Source organism: Carcharhinus amblyrhynchos, chromosome 33 (assembly GCF_965287045.1).
Source record: "Carcharhinus amblyrhynchos chromosome 33, sCarAmb.v2.hapA, whole genome shotgun sequence".
Lineage (NCBI taxonomy): Eukaryota > Metazoa > Chordata > Chondrichthyes > Carcharhiniformes > Carcharhinidae > Carcharhinus > Carcharhinus amblyrhynchos.
Genome location: NC_137356.1, coordinates 16,375,791 through 16,392,824, shown reverse-complemented (window position 1 = coordinate 16,392,824; position 17,034 = coordinate 16,375,791). Strand labels below are relative to the sequence as shown.

General features: G+C 47.4%; 1 protein-coding gene across 4 annotated transcripts in view; it reads right to left on the bottom strand.

Moving 5' to 3' along the window:
* Window positions 1-528: 528 nt before the first annotated feature.
* Window positions 529-17,034, bottom strand: part of gmip (GEM interacting protein) — a 98,121-nt gene continuing 81,615 nt past the window's right edge. For all 4 annotated transcript variants that reach the window (XM_080216578.1, XM_080216579.1, XM_080216580.1 and 1 more), the window contains 5 exons: window positions 13,722-13,859; window positions 10,620-10,840; window positions 7,994-8,270; window positions 5,883-6,003; window positions 529-3,880 (listed from right to left, as the gene is read on the bottom strand). In XM_080216578.1, the coding sequence (XP_080072704.1) occupies window positions 3,045-3,880; window positions 5,883-6,003; window positions 7,994-8,270; window positions 10,620-10,840; window positions 13,722-13,859 (1,593 nt within the window). In that variant the 3' untranslated portion in view covers window positions 529-3,044. The remainder of the gene's footprint in view (window positions 3,881-5,882; window positions 6,004-7,993; window positions 8,271-10,619; window positions 10,841-13,721; window positions 13,860-17,034) is intronic.

Here is a 17,034-nt window from a genome sequence, read left to right as displayed (position 1 = left end):
TATTTTTATACCTAACAACAAACAAGTGTTAAAATGGGAAATAAAACACTTTGTATTTGTAACACTCGTAACAGTTTTGAAATTTGGCATTCTTGTGTTTGTCCTGTTGAGTGCAAGGCAACAAGTTTTGGCAACCTGCCTTTTTCTTCTCAGTGATATGAATTTGCTCCTAGGTCTCTTCTGGTTATGCCCAGGAGGTTCGACTCCTGGAGACTACAGCACAGTCCTGGGAGGTGTTACCTTGCAAGCTCGTGCTTGGTGTTTCGTGTTGCTGTTTGGGTCAGGTAGGTTCCTGTTTTTATTTTGGAGGGTGTGTGGGCAGAGGGGATGGTGTTCCCAATTTGAAGCTCTTCCATTACATTCTGTATTTTTGATATGCCATGCTTCAGCTATCTGAAAGCCAAGGAGTTGGTGGGATCATAGAATCCTACAGTGCAGAAAGAGGCCCATCAAGCCAAACACCGACCATAATCCCACCCAGGCCCTACCCCCATATCCCTACACATTTACCCGCTACTACTTCTAACCTACGCATCCCAGGACACTAAGGAGCAATTTTAGCATGGCCAATCGACCTAACCCGCACATCTTTGAACTGTGGGAGGAAACCGGAGGAAACCCATGCAGACACAAGGAGAATGTGCAAACTCCACACAGACAGTGACCCGAGCTGGAGATCAAACCCAGGTCCCTGGAGCTGTGAAGCAGCAGTGCTAACTGCTGTGCTACTGGATGTTCAGGCCACTTTCAAGGTCACTGTTGTATAATGCATGGTAGCCCTATAATCTATCCTTCAACTCCAAATTTCCCCATTGCCGCTGGCAGAAGTGCAGCCAGGGTGGGACTGAAAGGAGAACAACTGTCCTCACTGCAGTTTGGAGGAATGAGGGGCAATCTTACTGAGACGTCAGTCAGTGGCACAGTGGTTAGCACTGCTGCCTCAGTGTCAGGGGCCCAGGTGACTGTGTGGAGTTTGCACATTCTCCTTGTGTCTGCGTGGATTTCCACCAAGTGCTCCAGTTTCCCCCCTCGGTCCAAAGATATGCAGGATAGGTGGATTCACCATGATAAACACGGGGATAGGGCAGAGAGGAGGGTCTGAGTGGGATGCACTTTCGGAGAGTTGGTGCAGACCTGATGGGCTGGAAGGCCTTTCTCTGCACTGTCAGGGTTCTGTGGACATACTGGATTCTCAGGGGGCTTGACAGGGTAGATGCTGAGAGATTGTTTCCCCCCTTGTGGGAGAGTCTAGGATCAGAGGGCACAATCTCAGAGTAAGAGGTCGCCCATTTAAGACAGAGGGCTGCAGAGGCTAGGTCATTAAATATGTTCAAGACTGAGACAGACGTATTTTTAATCAGTGAGGGTTATGGGGGATAAGGATTATGGAGATAAGATGGCAAAGTGGAGTTGATCACATCAAATCAGTCACGCTCTCATTGACTTGGTGGCCCAAACGGCCTACGTCGGCTCCTACATCTAAAGGTCAAACTCAAAACAGGTTGTTCCCCACTCAACATTTCTCTATTCATGTCATCCTTTTAAATGCCATCTTTCTATTGGTGCCAATGACTTCCTTGCAACCAGTTACCAGCCAGAGAATCAAAGATTGACTAGTTAATTTACGAGGAATTAGAAAGATATATAAACTTTCTGGATGTTGGTATTGCTAGCCAAATTTACTGCCCAAAATGAATTACCCTTGAGATGGAGGCAGTGGTTGGATATGACTTAGGGGCTTTTCCAGGCTGGAGATCAATGAAGTGCTAGCCTCAGTGATGGAGAAATGGACTGGATTAACCAATAGGCTAAGAATGGAAGGTTTTGTTTCCTAAACCATGAATGAGGACAAATTTTTAGAAAAAATGTTCATACAGGATGTGGGCTTCGCTGGCTAGGTCAGCATCTATTGCCCATCAAATCAAACCAAACCATCATCAATTGCCCTTCAGAAGGTGTTGAGCCCCCTTCATGACCTGCTGCAGTCCATGTGGTGTAGGTACACCCACAGTGAAGTTAGGGAGGGAGTTCCAGAATTTTGACACAGCGACAGGGAAGGAATGGCCGATATATTTTCAAGTCGGGATGGTGAGTGAATTGGAGCGGGACTTGTAGGTGTTCCCGTGTGTCTGCTGTCCTTGATGAAAGCAGATTACTGTGGATGCTGGAATCTGAAACCAAAAGAGAAAATGCTGGAGAATCTCAAGTTCATCTGGACTCCGAAACGTCAGCTCTTTTTTCTCCTTACAGATGCTGCCAGACCTGCTCAGATTCTCCAGCGTTTTCTCTTTTGGTGTCTGCTGCCCTTGACCTTTTAGATGGTAGAGGACGTGGGTTTGGAAGGTGCTGTCTAAGGAACCTTGCTGAGTTGTTGCAGTGCATCTTGTAGATGTTACACACAGCTGCCTTGGTACATTGGTGGAGTGAATGTTTGTGGTTGGGGTGCCAGTCAAGTGAGCCGCTTTGTCCAAGATGGTTTTGAGTTTCTTGAGTGTTAGAGCTGCTCTCATCCAGGCAGGGGGAGAGTATTCCAGATTCTGAAAAGTGGAAATGCAAATCCTCAAAACTGCTGGACTCTGGTCTCACACCACAATTACAAGAGGTTTACAGAACATTGAGCCCGACAACTGTGTTGATGTTTATCCTTCATATGAGTAACTTAAACAGCCCTGGTGAATGAAGTTCCCGCTAATAATCACCAAGACTGGATGTTAACAAAAGGCTTTTAACTGTATATTGAAATTCATAATAATGCAATATTTATATATATATATAAAAATAAGCTTGAGGTAAAAAGTGGAAAACATTGCACCAGGGAGTCTTTCACGATGGAAATCTGTTTGGAATACATTTGAAGTACTTTCAGCCACCCCTGGCAGATGTGTTGTCCTATAGTGAAGGCGCTATATGAATGCAAGTTATTGTTGTTGCGTGCCAGGCAGCCTTCCTCCATGGTTTTTTTTCCCGCCATCCCAACATTGCGGTTGCTAGGTTGTCGTCATGAGAGCAGGCCAGTGATTGGTGTCTCTACCACCAATCCCGCCTCACACAAAGTGCGCCTCTCTCGCCTTGAGGCTGCGCCGTTGACGCAGCACGTCCAGCATCTTTTCTACGTCGCGCCGTTCCTCGTGCTGCCCGAGCACCTGCTCGCTCCACACGTTGTTGGATTGGTTTGTGTTCAGTTGGGCGGTTGCTGCCAGCTGCAGCCGCTCCGTTTCAAGTCCCCCCGCCCGGACCGTGGCATCGCTTGCCGCTGCCGCGTGCTGCTCCGTTTCCAGGGGCCCTGGTCGGTCCGCGCCATCGATGGCTGCCGCGTGCTGCTCCGTTTCCAGGGGCCCCGTTCGGTCCGCGCCATCGATGGCTGCCGCCTGTTGCTCCCGCTCTGCTCCGAGCTCCCCTGGCTGCTCCGGGGTGATCTTGCTGGCCTTCTCCCCTCCTGCGTAGGCCGGGCTGGTGGCCCCGCCGCCTTCCACCCGCCTCCTGTCTTGCAGCTTCGACACTAGCCTGGCCGTGCCGACCGTCATCTCGAAACGCTTGTGCTTGCCGCCGGAGCGACGCAGAGTGCCGCTGTCCGGAGACGAGCTGCGGCTGGAGCCGGCCGTTCGCCTCTCCGCCTCCGGGGCCGGCCCCGCCTCGGGGGTGCCGGCGTTCTCTGATTCCGGCGGCGCCGAGGGCAGGTTGGCCGTGATGATGGGCAGGGCCGACGGCCTAGGGATGTTGGGCCGGTTCTTGGCCTGGCCGTAGCGCTGGTATTTGCCGGGTTGGCGGCTGAAGGTGCAGCGCGTTGGGATCTCGGTGCTGCCGTCACTCTCCCAGTCCTGCCCGTCCAAAGAGTGCGAATCCTCTGAAACTGTTCTTGTTGCATCCGCCAGGCTCGCAGCTGGACACAAATACACAAAAGTACATTAGTGACATTCTCTCTTCCACCTTTCTTCCATTGGGATAAAGATACAAAACTCTGAGGTCATGTACCAACCCACTCCAAAACAACTTCCCTGCTGCCCTCAGACTTTTGAATGGACCAACTTGGATTACGTTGATCTTTCGCTACACCCTAGCTATGACTGTAACACTACATTCTGCACTCTCTTCTCTATGAACAGTATGCTTTGTCTGTATAGCGTGCAAGAAACAATACTTTTCCCTGTATGGTAATACATGTGACAATAATAAATCAAACCAAAATCAACCTCAGGAGCCCCAGAAACCAAAAACTGATCCATGGACCAGTAGATCAGACAAGTTGTGAAGATGTGGTCACAGCCACTTCCATCTAAGGCTAAAAAAAGCACACCTGGCACAGTGATTAGCACTGCTGCCTCATAGCACCAGGGACCCTGGGTTCGATTCCCAGCTCGGGTCACTGTCTGTGTAGAGTATGCACATTCTCCCTGTGTCTGCATGGGTTTCCTCCCACATTCTAAAGTTGTGCAGGTTAGGTTGATTGGCCATGCTAAATTGACCCTTAGTGTCCAAAGATGTGCAGGTTAGGTGGATTGACCAGCCTTCCATTCATTGACTCCCTTTACACTTCCTACTGCCTTGGAAAAGCAGCCAGCATAATTAAGGACCTCGTGCACCCTGGACTCTCCTACCTTCCATTGGGATAAAGATATAATAATCTTGGTCAAGAACCAACTGACTCAAGAACAGCTTCTTCCCTGCTGCCATCAGGCTTTTGAGTGGATCTGCCTCACATTAAGTTGATCTTTCTTTACACCCTAGCTATGACTATAACACTACATTCTGCACTCTCTATGAACAGTATGCTCTTGCCTATGTGATGTGCAAGAAAGAATACTTTTCACTGAATGCCTATAAATGTGACAATAAATCAAATCAATGCTAAATTTCCCCTTAAGAGTCCCAGGATGTGTAGATTCAAAGGATTAGTGGGGTAAATACAAGGGGTTGTGGGGGTAGGGCTGAGTGGGATTGTTGTCAGTGCATCCTGCACTATAGTTTCTGTGATTTTTCCAGGATTCCCCTCTAACATTTGCAACTGAAATGAGGATCTGAATGTCCTTATGATCTGCCCAAGGACAGGACCTCTGCAGCCACACAGCATTCCTGAACTTTCCTCCTCAGCAGCTGATTTTGATTTGATTTATTATTTCACTGTATGCTAATACATGTGACAAAGTATTGTTTCTTGTGCGCTATACAGTCAAAGCATACTGTTCATAGAAAAGGAAAGGAGAGAGTACAGAACATAGTGTTAGTCATTATATCATAAAAGCGTTACATCACGCAACCCAGCCTCCCATCCATTGACTTGTCTACACTTGCCACTGCCTCGGAAAAGCAGCCAGTATAATTAAGGACCCCGCGCACCTTGGACATTCTCTCTTCCACCTTCTTTCGTCAGGAAAAAGATACAAAGGTTCAAGGAAACATACCAATCGACTGAAGAACAGCTTTTTCCCTGCTGCCACCAGACTTTTGAGTGGACCTACCTTGTTGAGTTGATCTTTAACCCTAGCTGATTTAATTTGATTTATTATTGTCACATGTATTAACGTATAGTGAGTATTTTTTGCGCGCCATACAGACAAAACATACCATTCATAGAGAAGGAAATGAGAGAATGCAGAATGTAAGCATAGAACAAAAGATAGAATTAGGGTACAGCTTCAAGAAGTCACCTCACTCTGGTGCCACCTTGGAAATTAACTTTGACTGTAACACTACATTCTGCAGTCTCTTGTTTCCTTCTCTATGAATGGTATGCTTTGTCTGGATAGCGCGCAAGAAACAATACTTATTACTGTATGCTAACGTGACAATAATAAATCAAATCAAAAGCCCAGCTGATATTGAACAGATTGTAAGCCCTGGACATACTACACACACACACACACACACCCCCCACAATTACTCACTTGTCATGTCACTGCTCCCAGAGCTCGCTCTCCGTTGGTCCCGGGCATCATCAAGTGCTTCATTTGATGAGGATTTGTCTGAAACATATCCTTCGCTCGAATGTCGTTTCAAAACCAGACTCTGCAGCAGGAGAGACAGCGAACAAGGAACAAATCAGGAGAATCTACCATCTTGAGCTCCCCTTGCATCACCTTCTCACTGAAGCAGACAGGGCTGGAGAGGCTCCAGTCTCCATTCCCAGCCCTGTTTCAAAGCCAACAGATCTCAGCTGGGGTGGGGAAAAGCTGCTTTAAAAAACTAGTTGACTGGAGGCCTTGTGCTTGATCACTGCCTCGTGCTGGAAGTGCATGTGTGGACATCCTCTGTTTATTGAACCAAAGATGCATCGTTTTGGTGGATTGGCCATGTAGATGCATAGGATTAAGGAGATGTAGAGGAAGGGGAGGGCCTGGATGGGATGCTCTTTTGGAGAGTTGGTGCAAGACTTGATGGGCCAGGTGGCCTCTTACTGCACCATAGGGATTCTGTAGTTCTATGCAGCCACCCCTCAGTGCTACACAGGCTTAATTGTGTAAACAGAGCAAACAAGGAAAAGTTAGTCACTGATTGCAGGGGCCTGCCCTGTGTAAGGAAGCTGGGAGAGTTTTGTACTCTAAGCTGCTTGTTTATCCAAGATTCTTCTGTCGTATTGGAGAGTATAAAACACAAGATTTGAAAAGCTCATGGTGGGGTAATTATTGTACACGTTGTACAACATGATGTTTTACTTTTGGGGAGTGGATAAGTTCTGGAAAATGCTGATTTTTAAAAATAAGTTAATTGAAAGTTTTGAAAGTTAAAAAAAAATTGCTTTGGAAAAAGGTTAAACATTGCAATAAGTGGATTTTTAACAGTTGTCACTTTCCTACAGCCCCCCCAACCCAGATACTTGAATTTCCTTCCTTTAGGGAAGGAAATCTGCTGATCTTATCTGGCCTGGCCTATATGTGATTCCAGAGCACAGCAATGTGGTTGACTCTTAATTGCCCTCGGGCAACTAGGGATGGGCAATAAATGCTGGCCCAGCCAGCGATGCTCACATCCCATGAATGAATAAAAATAAACTGAGATTTTACTTCCTTCCAGGTTAAGTTCTGTAACACATCTAACTCCTCACTTTTACACTATCAATATACATTCCCAGCTATAGATACTGAAACTCTCTTCCCTCCCCACTCAGGTGAAGATACTTGTCTTTCTCTATTCCCTAGTTATTCCACCAGGGTTTCATTTTCGCATTCCCACTAGCTCCATGTAAAGATGTGCTGCCACTTCTGCCTTCTCCCTCCACTGCTGCCTCATAGCACCAGGGACCCGGGTTCAATTCGCAGCTCAGGTCACTCTGTGCAGAGTCTGCATGTTCTCCCTGTGTCGGCGTGGGTTTCCACCGGGTGCTCCGGTTTCCTCCCACAGTCTGGAAAAATGTGCTGGATAGGTGCATTGGCTGTGCTAAATCCTCTCAGTGTACCCAAACAGGCACCGGAGTGTGGTGACGAGGGGATTTTCACACTAACTTAATTGCAGTGTTAATGTACACCTACTTGTGACACTAATAAAATAAGTAAAACTCCCTCCATTTAATTCCTCTCCATCTCTCCTCTGCTTCATTCCTTTCTTCCTCATTCCCCTCTTCCTTCTCCTTGCGTTCTTAACTATTTCCCTTCCTTTCGACTTGTATCTCTTTTCCCCTTAGTGTCATCCCAGGACTTCTGTGGCTACTGGAAGCGATTCTCCTTGCTATACACTTGGATGGGAGTTCCTGAATCATTTCAAATGATGCCTTGATTGAGTAGCTTCCATTAGCAGCAGAGCCTGGGACTGGGGTGACACAAAGATCAGTGTATCTGAAATTTACCCACTCCCCAAAAATAAAACATCATGTTGTGCAATGTGCACAATAATTCCCTTGCTGTGAGGCTTTCAAATCTTAATGTCTGCAAACACTGACACCAAGACCCTGAGAACACCATCAGTCAGCATGAAACAGCACCATGTGTGTACCTCTGAGCCTTCTATCAACTTGACACTTGGCCCTTATCACACTTTTTGGGATCATTCCACGGTACATTACCTCGGAGGAGTTGCTCCGGGTCTTTGCTGTGCCCAGCGACTCCCTTCCTTGGTTCACCATCGTCTCTGCTGGCCAAGTTTTGAGGCCCCGTCCCGTCTCGAAGATCTGATTGTACTGCATAATGAGGAAATCTACAACCTGAGCTTGGTACCCGGAGTTAACCACAGAAATCATTGAGGGCATATCCTCCAGAGGAGGACATCTAATCAGCGTGGGACCAAAAATTATTCCCAGATTATTAGATGACATCTTGTTTTCTTCATGTCGATTGGCCACTCTGCAAGAGGAAGAGAGAGACAACTTTGAAACAACCGAGGCAATGATTTGCACACTCTTCCCCACCCTGTACAATCATTCAGGGAGGACTCAACAGCTACCAACTACTCTGGTATCTTACCCAAGTGGCTATTCCTCATGTGTGTGTATAGTGAATGTTGGCAGCTATTTAGTCTTAACAGTCCTCAGAATAAAGCCTGAAACTCTATTTTCAGGCAGATGCTGCATTTATCAGAAGACCAATTTGGACACTAGCCCACCCCCCCACCAGCCCTGCCTCTTTTTTTGCTCCCCGCAACCACCCCTCCCACAACCCAGCAGAGACCAGCTAACTCTGTCTGAGTCAGTCACCTGGAGCTCAGGGAAGCTCTGCAGGCTTCTTTCGATGAGATTTAAGCTTCAGAAGTAGACACCCCATCTGCCCGCGATTCCAGGCTGTGAGGTGGATTGTTCCCAGTGTCCAAAATGGATGACGTGAAGGAGCCATTTAAGCTGGGGGTTCAATAGTCAAATGCTGTGTGTGCTGTCCTCCCACTGGATGCAAGACATCTGTCGCTCACCTACCCCTAGGAAAGATCATTGCCTAAACAGCAAAGATATCAACTCTCAATCACCCGAATCTTTCTGTGAATTGAATCTCAATGAATACAAACTTTCACTGGTTAGTTGCAGGTCTGAAGGAAAATCCTTCGCCCGTGTGGCCTTGGCAAGACCCAAATCGCACTATTCCCTCTTTCCACCAATATACAGGGTCTTTACGTCACATAGTTCTTTGACTGTGCCTCAAAATCCCCAATGGCAGAAATGAAGACTTGGCATTGTGAGAAAGATCCTGGCACTTTCTGCCGCAATATGTTAGTACCGTTTCGCCCAGATCCCCAGGCGCAACACTTAATATACTTCGCTGTTTCTCCTAAAGGAACTGATCTCTTACAGAGGTAAGGTGCCAAGTGGTGACTCCTCATGAGCTAGCCAGGATGGTGGCTGTGAGCAAGTTCACCACCTTGAGCCAAAACTGAGTGCGCCCACAGGCCACATTTAGTGGTACCAAGCACTTCAGGAGTCTGCCACATACCATGAGGTTGGATCAATGTATGCAGTATCATAAAATCCCTATAGAGCAGAAGGAGGCCCATTCGGCCCATCAAGTCTGCACCAACAACAATCCCACCCAGGCCCTATCCCCATAACCCCACCCTGATAATCCCTCTGACACTAATTTAGTATAGCCAATCCACCTAACCCACACATTCTTGGAGTGTGGGAGGAAACCGGAACACCCGGAGGAAACCCACACTGACATGGGGAGAACTTTGGTAGGAATAATGGTAGGAAGGATTATTACTTACGTGGCGAAAAACTGCAGCAGGTGACGGTGCAGAGGGACCTCGGGGTCCTTGTGCATGAGTCACAAAAACCCAGCTTGCAGGTGCAGCAGGTGGTCAGGAAGGCTAATGGGATGCTGGCCTTCATAGCGAGGGGGATTGAATATAAAAGTAGGGAGGTCTTGCTGCGGCTGTATAGGGCATTGGTGAGGCCGCAGCTGGAGTACTGTGTGCAGTTTTGGGCGCTGTACTTACGCAAGGATATTTTGGCCTTGGAGGGAGTGCAGAGGAGGCTTACTAGGCTGATGCCGGAGTTGAGGGGGTTGAGCTATGAGGAGAGGCTGAATAAACTAGGCTTGTACTCGTTAGAGTTTAGAAGAATGAGGGGAGATCTCATTGAGATGTATAAGATGATGAATGGGATGGATAGGATAAGAGGTGGAGAGACTCTTCCCGCTCAGAAAGGATAGTAGGACTAGGGGGCACAGCCTCAAGATAAAGGGGGGGCGGTTTAGAACGGAGTTGAGGAGGAACTTCTTCACTCAAAGGGTGGTGAATCTCTGGAGTTCTCTGCCCGTTGAAGTGGCGGAGGCTACCTCGCTAAATATTTTTAAGACGCGGGTTGATGGGTTTTTGATAAGAGAGGGGTTTAAGGGTTATGGGGAGAGGGCGGGAATGTGGAACTGAGCCACGACAGATCAGCCATGATCTTATTGAATGGCGGGGCAGGCTCGAAGGGCTATATGGCCTACTCCTGCTCCTATTTCTTATGTTCTAACATGCAGACTCCACACAGACAGTGACCCGAGGCTGGAATTGAACCCCGGTCCCTGGTGCTGTGAGGCAAAATCGCCAACCCACTGTGCCACCTCAACAGTAGAACAGTAGGGCTGGCAGATTCCTGTCCCTCAAGGACATTAGTGAACCAGTTGCCATGGCAGAAATGTCCTTGGTTTGTCAATGCTAACATGACTGGATCTTTTCCTGGCCCTTTGATTTGGAGGCTATGGCTGGTCTGAGCCTACCTGTGGAGATGCCCAATGATGTGTTCCAGGGTATTGTAGTTGGAGGCTGGTAAATTCTGCAACAAGGACTTGGCCTGCTGGATGAGCTGATCCATTTTGTTGGTTGTCTCGGGGATTCCTTTGGCCTGGTTGTCCTTCAGCTCTTCACAGGCCTGCTGCAACTCTTTGGCAAAGTTCATAAAGTCATTGTAGAGGCTGAAGAGGACAATCGGCTCAGGGAGCTTGAAATAAAAAACAAACACAAACTTACAATCATATAATGATTACACAGAAGGAGGCCAGTGTGTCCTCGCTGGCTCTCTGCAACCTAATTCCCATGACTCAGCCTTCTCCCCATAACCCTGCAATTTTTTTTCATTTCAAATATTATCCAATTCTCTGTAAAGTTTAATAATTATTAATGTCAGATATAGGCTTGGTAAAGTTGATTTATTAGTCACATTAACACTGCAATGAAGTTACTGTGAAATTCCCCTTGTTGTTCAGATCAATGCACCTAACCAGCGTGTCCTTCTGACTAGGAGAAAACTGGAGCACCCAGAGGAAACCCATGCAGATACAGGGAGAATGTGCAAACTCCCACACAGACAATGAGCCAACATTAACACTACAATGAAATTACTGTGAAAAGCCCCGACTAGCCACATTGAGGCATCTGTTTGGGTACACTGAGATAAGAAAGGCACGTTTTAGCATGGCCAATGCACCTAACCCACGCATCTTTGGACTGTGGGAGGAAACCGGAGCACCCAGAGGAAACCCACGCATACACGGGGAGAATGCAAACTCCAGTCAGACAGTGACCCAAGCCAGGAATTGAACCCAGGTCCCTGGCGCTCTGAGGGAGCAATGCTAACCATTGTGCCAGCGTGGTGACCAATTGAATCTGCCTCTACCACAGTCTAAATCCTAACTATCCTCTACATTTTTTCTCATGTAACCATTGATTCTTTTGCCAATCACCTTCAATCCTTTAGTTTTTGATCCCTTCACCAATGGAACAGTTTCTCTATCTAGACCCTCTTGTCAGATTAACACTCGTCAAACATCCCCTTAATCGCTTCAGGAAAAGCCCAGCCTCTCCATGTAATTGAAGTTACTTTTCCTCAACCCTGGAACCATTCTCACGAATAATTTCTGGAACCTCTCTAATGATTTCGCAGCCTTCCTAAAAGTGTGGTGCCCAGAACTGGGCACAGGTACCACTGTGGTATCTTTCCAACCTTCCTTGCCTGGAACTGCCTGTTATTGCGGCATGGTGGCACAATAATAAACATCCAGTGCCAGAGTCCTGTGACCAGAGGATTTTCACAGTATCGTCATTGCAGTGTTAATGTAAGCCTTACTTGTGACACTAATAAATAAACTAAGCTAAGTTAATATGGGCCTGGACTATACATGTCTTCTGGATAATCTTCTGAATAAGTGAGGGGACTACCCTCCAGGAGAAGTTTCTCACTCCACCAGCCGCCCCCTCCGAACCCTTTCAGCTAAAGGCACGGTCCAGGGTGAAGTCAAGCCCTTTTGATGCAGACCAGCCAGTGAACCATGTGTCTTTCCTATCAGTAAGCTCGTTTTCACCATGAGTCTATAGAGGGAGCTCTATCATCACCATCTCAGTTTTCAATTACAGATTATCACCAACACTGATGTTCATTTACTCTTTTCTCAGTCCATGCCAGCTTGTTTCCAGCTTGTGTTGGCATGGATATACCCATCTTTCAACTTCCACAGGGCACTCTGATGGGTATCATGGAGCATCAGGGGTTTTAAGTAAAGGTTTATGCCTCAGTAGTATTAATTATCTCAAGAGGCTGAAAGTAACAGCCTGGCAAGACACCAACAATGTCGCTATCCAAACCTCCACTATCGAAGACAAAGAGCAAAGTACCCAGTAAATAGTATGGACTTATCAACACCATACCCACCCCCCCGCCCCGGCACCTTTGAGAGCATTAAAGGGCTGGTTCACATGAACAGAATGCCAATGGGGAAAGTACAGAGTGCATCAAGCTGGCGCTGTGACCCCATCCAGTGCGCAGAGCAGGCACTGTGACTCTACCCAGTGCGCAGAGCAGGCACTGTGACTCTACCCAGTGCACAGAGCAGGCACTGTGACTCTACCCAGTGCACAGAGCAGGCACTGTGACTCTACCCAGTGCACAGAGCAGGCACTGTGACTCTACCCAGTGCACAGAGCAGGCACTGTGACTCTACCCAGTGCGCAGAGCAGGCACTGTGACTCTACCCAGTGCGCAGAGCAGGTACTGTGACTCTACCCAGAGCGCAGAGCAGGCACTGTGACCCTACCCAGCGTGCAGAGTGGGTACTGTGACCCTACCCAGTGCGCAGAATGGGCACTGTGACCCCATCCAGTGCGCAGAGTGGGCACTGTGACCCCATCCAGTGCGCAGAGCAGGCACTGTGGCCCTACCCAGTGTGCAGCGCAGGCACTGTGACCCCATCCAGTGTGCAGAGTGGGCACTCTGACCCCATCCAGTGCATCAAACTGGCACTGTCACCCCATCCAGTGCACAGAGCTGGCATTGTGAACCCCCAGTCTGCAGTGTCGATGGTAGTCATGATGTGGAGATGCTGGCGTTGGACTGGGGTAAACACAGTAAGAAGTCTGACAACACCAGGTTAAAGTCCAACAAGTTTATTTGATAGTAATCCCACTAATTTGAGGTTTCCCCAGAACTCTCCACTCACCTGATGAAGGGCAAACCCCGAAAGCTAGTGGGTTTACTATCAAATAAACTTGTTGGATTTTAACCTGGTGTTGTGAGACTTCTTATTGTGACCCCCATCCAGTGCACAGAGTGGGCACTGTGACCCCATCCAGTGCATCGAACTGCCACTGTGACCCCATCCAGCATGCACAACTGCCACTGTGACCCCATTCAGAGCACAAAAGTAGCACCATGACCCTATCCAGAGCGCAGAGCAGGCACTCCCCTCCAGTGACCCCCCTCCAGTGTGAAGAGATCTGTTGATCTAATTGAAGAAGAAGCTTGTGAAGGAAACTCAAAGTCAATATTTCTCCAGAAAAATGGCTTTGAAGATGAAAGACAGGGACTGGCTACAGAAGTTTCAGCTCACCTCTCGGAGGTACAGAGTCAGGATGTTGGTGATATCGTGAGGGGAATTCTCAGACATATCAATGAGGTCTCTCCCATTTTCAAAGGACTGGCGTAGTTTGGCGATGCGTAGCCTTGAACCATTCACCCGGTACAACCCCTAAAAGAGCAGAATAAAAGCAAGATTGAACTACAATCTTGGAAAGATGCAGCTTAATCCGGGATAGTCAGTACGGTTTCTTGAGGGGTAAGTCCTGCCTCACAAATTTGATTGAATTCTTTGAGGAGGTAACTAAGTGCGTAGACGAAGGTAGAGCAGTTGATGTCATATACATGGATTTTAGTAAGGCATTTGATAAGGTTCCCCATGGTAGGCTCATGAAGAAACTAAGGAGGTGCGGGATAGAAGGAAATTTGCCCGATTGGATAAGTATCTGGCTATCTCATAGAAGACAGAGGGTGGTGGTGGAGGGAAAATTTTTAGACTGGAGCGGTGTACCATAGGGATCAGTGCTGGGTCCTCTGCTATTTGTGATTTTTACCAATGACTTGGAAGAGGGGGCTGAATGGTGGGTTAGTAAATTTGCTGATGACACCAAGACTGGGGGAGTAGTGGATGAGGTGGAGACTCTTGTAGACTGCAAATAGGATGTAGAGCTGGGCCGAAAAGTGGCAGATTGAGTTTAACCCTAGTATGTGCGAGGTGATTCATTTTGGTAGAACAAACTTGAATGCGGATTACAGGGTCAATGGCAGGGTTCTGAGGAACGTGGAGGAACAGAGAGATCTTGGGGTTCATATCCACAGATCCCTGAAGGTTGCCACTCAAGTGGATAGAGCCATAAAGAAGGCTTATAGTATGTTAGCGTTTATGTACAGGAGGTTTGAGTTTAAGAGCCGTGGGGTTATGCTACAACTATACTCACCTTGGTGAGACCACATTTGAAATATTTTGTGCAGTTCTGGTCACCTCACTATAAGAATGATGTGGAAGCATTGGAGAGAGTGCAGAGATTTACTAGGATGCTGCCTGGATTGGAGGACAGGTCTTATGAGGAAAGATTGAGGGAGCTGGGGCTTTTCTCTTTAGAGCAGAGGAGGATGAGAGGTGACTTACTGGAAGTTTATAAGATGATGAGAGGGATAGATAGAGTGGACGTTCAGAGACTATTTCCTCGGGTGGATGTAGCTCTTACTAGGGGGCATAACTATTAGGTTCATGGTGGGAGATATGGGAGGGATGTCCGAGGTAGATTCTTCACTCAGAGAGTGGTTCGGGTGTGGAATGCACTGCCTGCTGCGATAGTGTGTCAAATACTTTAGGAACTTTCGAGTGGTTATTGGATAGGCACATGGAGCACTCCAGAATGATAGGGAGTGGGATAGCTTGATCTTGGGTTCGGACTTAGCTGGGCACAACGTTGAGGGCCGAAGGGCCTTTACTGTGCTGTACTGTTCTATGTTCTATATGTACAACTTTTGATATTGGTTTCCAAATATTTGAAAAAGAAAAATAAACAGCTGGGCAGCCAGGATAAAACTCATTGAGTATGGGGTATGACAATAAATCATCAAAGAAGAAATAGCAAGACACCTAGAAAAGAACGGTTTGATCAAACAGACGCAACACAGATTCATGAAGGGGAAGTTGTGTTTAACGAGTTTACTGGATTTTTATGAAGACATAACTAGTGCGGTAGACAGAGGGGCACCAGTGGATGTGGTGTTTTTAGATTTCCAGAAGGTGTTTGATAAGGTGCCTCACAAAAGATTGCTGCAGAAGGTTAGGGTACACGGAATTGGGGGTAAAGTGTTAGCGTGGATTGAGGATTGGCTGTCTAACAGGAAGCAGAGAGTTGGAATCAATGGATGCTTTTCTGGTTGGCAGTTGGTGACTAGTGGAGTACCGCAGGGATAGGTGCTGGGGCCTCAACTGTTTACCATTTACATAGATGATATGGAGGAGGGGGCTGAGTGAAGGGTAACAAAATTTGCTGATGACATGAAGATGAGTGGAAAAGCGAATTGCGTGGAGGACGCGGAAAATCTGCAGAGAGATCTGGATAGGCTGAGTGAGTGGGCGAGGACCTCTCTCAAGGAGTCCATTGCCAGGGTCCCTGTCCTTGTTTAATTGACCGGAAAGTTACTGAACATAATAAGAACATAAGAAATAGGAGCAGGAGTAGGCTATCTAGCCCAGGGCACAGCCTCAAGATAAAGGGGGGGGTGGTTTAGAACGGAGTTGAGGAAGAACTTCTTCACTCAAAGGGTGGTGAATCTCTGGAATTCTCTGCCCGTTGAAGTGGTGGAGGCTACCTCGCTAAATATTTTTAAGACGCAGGTTGATGGGTTTTTGATAAGAGAGGGGATTAAGGGTTATGGGGAGAGGGAGGGAATGTGGAACTGAGCCACGACAGATCAGCCATGATCTTATTGAATGGCGGGGCAGGCTCGAAGGGCTATATGGCCTACTCCTGCTCCTATTTCTTATGTTCTTATGACCTGGGAGATGGAGTATAACATTAGCAAATGTGAGGTTATCCACTTTGGTAGAAATAATAGTAGGAAGGAATATTATTTAAAGGGTGAAAAGCTGCAGCATACTACTGTGCAGAGGGACCTGGGGGTCCTTGTGCACGAATCGCAAAAACCCAGTCTGCAGATGCAGCAGGTGATCAAGAAGGCGAATGGAATGTTGGTGTTTATAGCGAGGGGGATAGAATATAAAAGCAGGGAGGTCTTGCTGCAACTGTGCAAGGCACTGGTGAGGCTGCAACTGGAGTACTGTGTGCAGTTTTGGTCCCCTTATTTGCGTAAGGATATATTGGCCTTAGAGGGAGTACAGAGAAGGTTCACCAGGCTGATACTGGAGATGAGGGGTTAGCTTGTGAGGAGAGATTAAATAAACTGGGTCTGTACTTGTTGGAGTTTAGAAGGCTGAGGGTGGATCTTATAGAGACGTACAAGATAATGAAGGGGCTAGATAGGGTAGAGGTAGAGAGATTCTTTCCGCTTAGAAAGGAAAACAGAACTAGAGGGCACAGCCTCAAAATAAGAGGGGGGGCAGTTTAGAACGGAGTTGAGGAGGAACTTCTTCGCTCAAAGGGTGGTGAATCTCTGGAATTCTCTGCCCATTGAAGTGGTGGAGACTACCTTGTTGAATATTTTAAGTCACGGTAGATAGATTTCTGATAGACAGGGGAATTAAGGGTTATGGGGAGAAAGTGGGAAAGTGGAACTGATCCACTTCAGATAAGCCATGATCTTATTGAATGGCGGGGCAGGCTCGAAGGGCTAGATGGCCTACTCCTGCTCCTATTTCTTATGTTCTTATT